The sequence below is a fragment of the Spermophilus citellus genome, assembly GCF_964194105.1.
Source record: "Spermophilus citellus genome assembly, chromosome: 3".
NCBI lineage: Eukaryota > Metazoa > Chordata > Mammalia > Rodentia > Sciuridae > Spermophilus > Spermophilus citellus.
The window spans coordinates 117680632-117684870 of record NC_138184.1 but is presented as its reverse complement, the minus strand read 5'-3'; the positions used below and the strand labels follow the sequence as shown (position 1 = coordinate 117684870).

General features: G+C 44.7%; 1 protein-coding gene across 1 annotated transcript; it reads left to right on the top strand.

Annotated features, from left to right (window-relative positions):
* Positions 1-441: 441 nt before the first annotated feature.
* LOC308643417 (testis-expressed protein 38-like) lies at positions 442-2391 on the top strand (the record flags this gene model as incomplete). Its single annotated transcript, XM_081283272.1, has 2 exons — positions 442-535; positions 1805-2391. The coding sequence occupies 2 exons, from the start codon at positions 442-444 to the stop codon at positions 2389-2391; spliced, it is 681 nt and encodes a 226-aa protein (XP_081139398.1).
* Between the last annotated feature and the right edge of the window lie 1848 nt (positions 2392-4239).

Genomic DNA, 4239 nt, shown 5'->3' with positions numbered 1-4239 from the left:
ATAACTGGACAAAAAGTAATCCTGTTCCCCCCCCAGATAAGGTACGGGGAGAGGAAGATGAAATAAAAAATGTTGATCCTAAAATAAACTTCAGTGGCAGAGCATCATGCTGGGGTTTTTCATGTTAAGTTTTTAATTTAATTTATACTTAACTGAACTTTCTTTGTCCATGGTGGGTGGGTTGTATTGTTTAAAAGGGCATCACTTTTATACCAGTTAATATAGACAATCATATATTAAATCTGTAGAACATTATATTTTCCACTTATACAAACTCATAGTAAAACTTATAGTAAAATCAATTTGTTTCAAATTCATCTGCTTCAGAGTTCTAGAAATTTGGAAATCAACTGAAAGGACTCTTTGTGTCAGAGTTGGGGAGTTGACCACCTGGGAGGATAAGGAGGTGTGGAAAACAGTATATGATGGATGGGGAGGGAGATGAAGCTGGAAACAGAAGCAGGATCCCATATGGGGGAGCTCCCATGGGACCTGATGATGCCCAAAAAACACTTGAAGAAACAAAAGAGAAATGGTAGGAGCAAAAGTAGGGCTCTTCTGAGCCCTTTTGTTCCCTGACAACTAGGTAAGACACTTCTTGAGGGTAAGGATGTCCAATGCTCACTGTCCTCCCTGCCCCATTCCCCACTGAAAAATGGCTCCCTAACAACTGAAAACACAAGTAGAAGTTCCTGAGGGTGTAAGGGCCTTTCCTGGGGGCTGCCCTGTGAGTTCACCACACAAAGTTGGGAACAGACAATTCAATGGTGGACCAGTCTTTCATGGAAAACAACATGCTCATGAGATGTCACATGATGGAGTCCCTTATTCCATCAACTGCCAACCACTCTACAAGCACCAGCCCAAGAATTCCTGATGCTCAGAACCTGGTGACCTCATCTTTAGAGAACAATGGGACTGGGCCTTCTGGGGACTCCCATTGGTGGGCAGAGTAGTGGGTGAGTTCACTCTTTCCAGAGCCATAGTCCTGGTAACCAGAGTGAAACTTACGGATTCACAAAAGGAGGACATGGGCCTTCCAGGCAGTAAGTAAACCCAGACCTTTGAGTGTGGGGGACAAACTTTCAGGGAAGACCCTTTGCATGAATGGGGGTGGTGGCTGCCTGAATGGAGTGCTATTTAATTAAGAGACAGACTCCTCTAGGAAACTAAGGACTCCTCGAAGGCAGAGACCATGTTCTGCCCAAGCAGAAAAGATACACTTGAGGTCCTTGCCCTCAGTGAGGCTTCTGGGTCTGAGTGACTGTATGGGTCCTGGACTGGGAGCCTGTTAGAGTCTGTAAACAAGTCTGGATGGCACCTGGCATCTTGCCAGAGGGAGTGGTTTGTGAAGTAATGCCAGGGAGCCATTAAGTGTGGAGATTTCTTATTGGTTGACTGCTGCATCTAGTTTATGTTAATTAAGATAAGCTGTGTGGAATGTATAAATACCTCTGTTGTCCTACAATAAACGGCTCCCACTCCTGCTGTATCAATGTACACAAGTTCTTCATCACCCCCTGGTTATTTTGCTGCAGCCAGACTGCGGCAGGAGCCAGAAGGCCTGACTTGAGTCTGGGCAGATCATGGCCCCTCTACACCTAGTGTTCCTTATCTGTAAAAGGCTAATGGGGTCGCTTACATGCCCTGCAAATATAGCTTTGACTGAATCAGGAAATTATTAGGCATGTCTTTGAGAAAGGTGGGAGGGAATGAGAGGATGAATGAGCCAATGAGATACAGTTCAGGTCCCAAGCTACAGCTGTCAGTCAGCTTGCCTCTTTTCTTTTTTTTACTGCCTCAGAGTGGGTGCCCTGGTACTTTGGATTGTTGGGGCTCTGCACCGTGATAACTGTTGGCTGCATCCTCTTACTCCACTGGAGGAAGAACCTGCGGAGGAGGCAGCGTGCCCAGCAGTGGGTGGAGGTGATGAAAGCTGCCACCTTCAGTTACAGCCCACTGCTGTACTGGGTCAACAAACTACGCAGACATGGCATGACGGCCACCATCAGAATAGACCCTCCCCGGCCTGTTGCCTATACGGATATTGAACTCCAGATTCCGGTTCTTCCATCGGATCCACTCCCCCATGAAGACATGCGTCACACCTTCAGAGGTGGAAGCCCCAAGGAGGAAGCCGCTGTTCCCCTCCAACCTGCTCTGGTGGTTTCACAGGAGCCCTCACCTAAGGGGATGCCAGAGCGCCAGACCCCATCGCCCTTCCCGATTGTCTTTGCAGAGATCCCCTCTTTCCCTCCCCTCCGCACCCTGAACTTTCCTCCCATGCTGTCCCACTCTGCCTCCTACCCCTTTCTCGAGGCTCCTGAAAGGCAGGTCCACTACTATTCCCTTCCTGCACTGGCCCAAGGGGTGAACTGCCCCAATATGTAGACTTTGACTACAGGGTTGAAGCCTCCTCTCACTGAAAGGAAGAGCTTCAGGGGCCAGGTATTAGAAAAAGGAGTCAAAGACTGTGATCCTGATACACAGGTCATAACCTTTATAGATGTTACATAGTAAAGTTTTGTTTTAAAAGTCATAGTCATTTGCGTCTCATTTGCCAGTAGGAAGGCAATGTCCTTCCCCTGTGTGATGGTGCACAAGTCTCACCAATACAATGAGAACTGGAGGCAGGCTCTGAAGAGACACATTGAGCCAATACTTGTGGATGAGCTCAATTCCCTCCATCAAGTATTCAATGTGTTCAAGACCCTGGGCTAGGTCCCCAAAGGCACTGCTCTTCTGCAGGATGGGAAGTAAAATTGCCACAAGAGTAACAGTTGCCAATGGCACAGGGCTACGGCAGTCCACAGTGGCTATGCCACTGGCCAAGCAAGTCATCATGAGGTCAGTGAACCACACCACACTACGTGCTGACTGGGTGATATCTATGATGTGTCGATTCTTAGCTGGTTGTTTCTCTACATTATTTCTAACAGAACAAGACTGCAAAGTGGTTATTATGATTTTTCTTTTACTGATGAGGAGACAGGTTCCAAGGGCATATGCCATTTCTTTTTTGATGTTATTTTTGCTGAGTCTCTTCTCCCATGTACATCTGTCTGGCATTACAGGTCCTGGTCTTTCCACCCCATGGTACCCTTCCTTAATCATATCTTCTTAAAACATCCTTGGTGAATGAATGCTTCACTGTGTGTAGCATGTCATCAGCTTGGCCTACAGATTTGCTTACTGGAAGGGCTGGTGGTAACCACCTAATATTATATGCAGTAACACATCCAAAGAGTGTATCCTAAGATATCCATGGCTGCACAAAATTGAGTCCCCTGTCATTCTACTACATGAGAATATTAATAATTTTTATACTTTCTGGATAAGGTCCAAAAAGGAGACACAAAGATAACTATGAGATATTTGCCCCAGTTTAAAGATAAGAAAGCCTGATTCTGTCCCACAAATTTGTCCCATTTACTCTGAAAATGAGCAAACCACTTAACCATATTTCATCTAAACTTTAAATGTACATGGCCCTGAGAGAAGTGCCTGTTTTTGCCTATTTTGTGGTGTATGGTGTGTGTGATTGTGATTTTCAGAAGTTAGTAAACATGTAGCTAATGTTTTCTTTTTTTCCCCCATGTGTGGTCTCAAGGGCTTACATCCAGCAATGCGAAGAAAGCCTGAGTCCTATCTCTATGACCTCTGGCAATATATTTTAAGCCATTTTCTTTTATTTTTTTAAAGTTAAGTGGAACCATTTCTTCCTTGTGTAAACATGATCTTATGCTGTTTCTCAAAATACAAAACAGGACTAAGCAGATCTTCTCTGGAGAACAGGGGCAGAGGTTCACTTCTCCCTCACCTTGCCCCCTCTTCACCTTGCCCCCTTCAACCCTGCAGATATCTAAAGCCCACGACCTATAGTCTTCACTTCTTCTCACCCAATAATACTCTAATTCTGAAGGTAGATTCTAGAACACTAATTTGTGTCAATGATCAGTTAGACCCTGCTTTCAAAGGAGGATAGAATCCATAAACATAAATCAAAGATTTTCTTTCTCTTAAGAACCAGGGGAGTGGGGGGAATCTTTGTAACACACAGTGACAGAAAACAAAAATGTTTTATTCAGATAAGTTAAAATGGCTGTCACTAATATGAAATGAAGCTCAAACTGAGTTATAAAAACCTTGAATTCACCCCCTATACTGAACCAAAATTGCTTACATGCTACCAAAATAGCTCCACTAGAACAAAAGTAGATTTGCATTACCTCATATGAG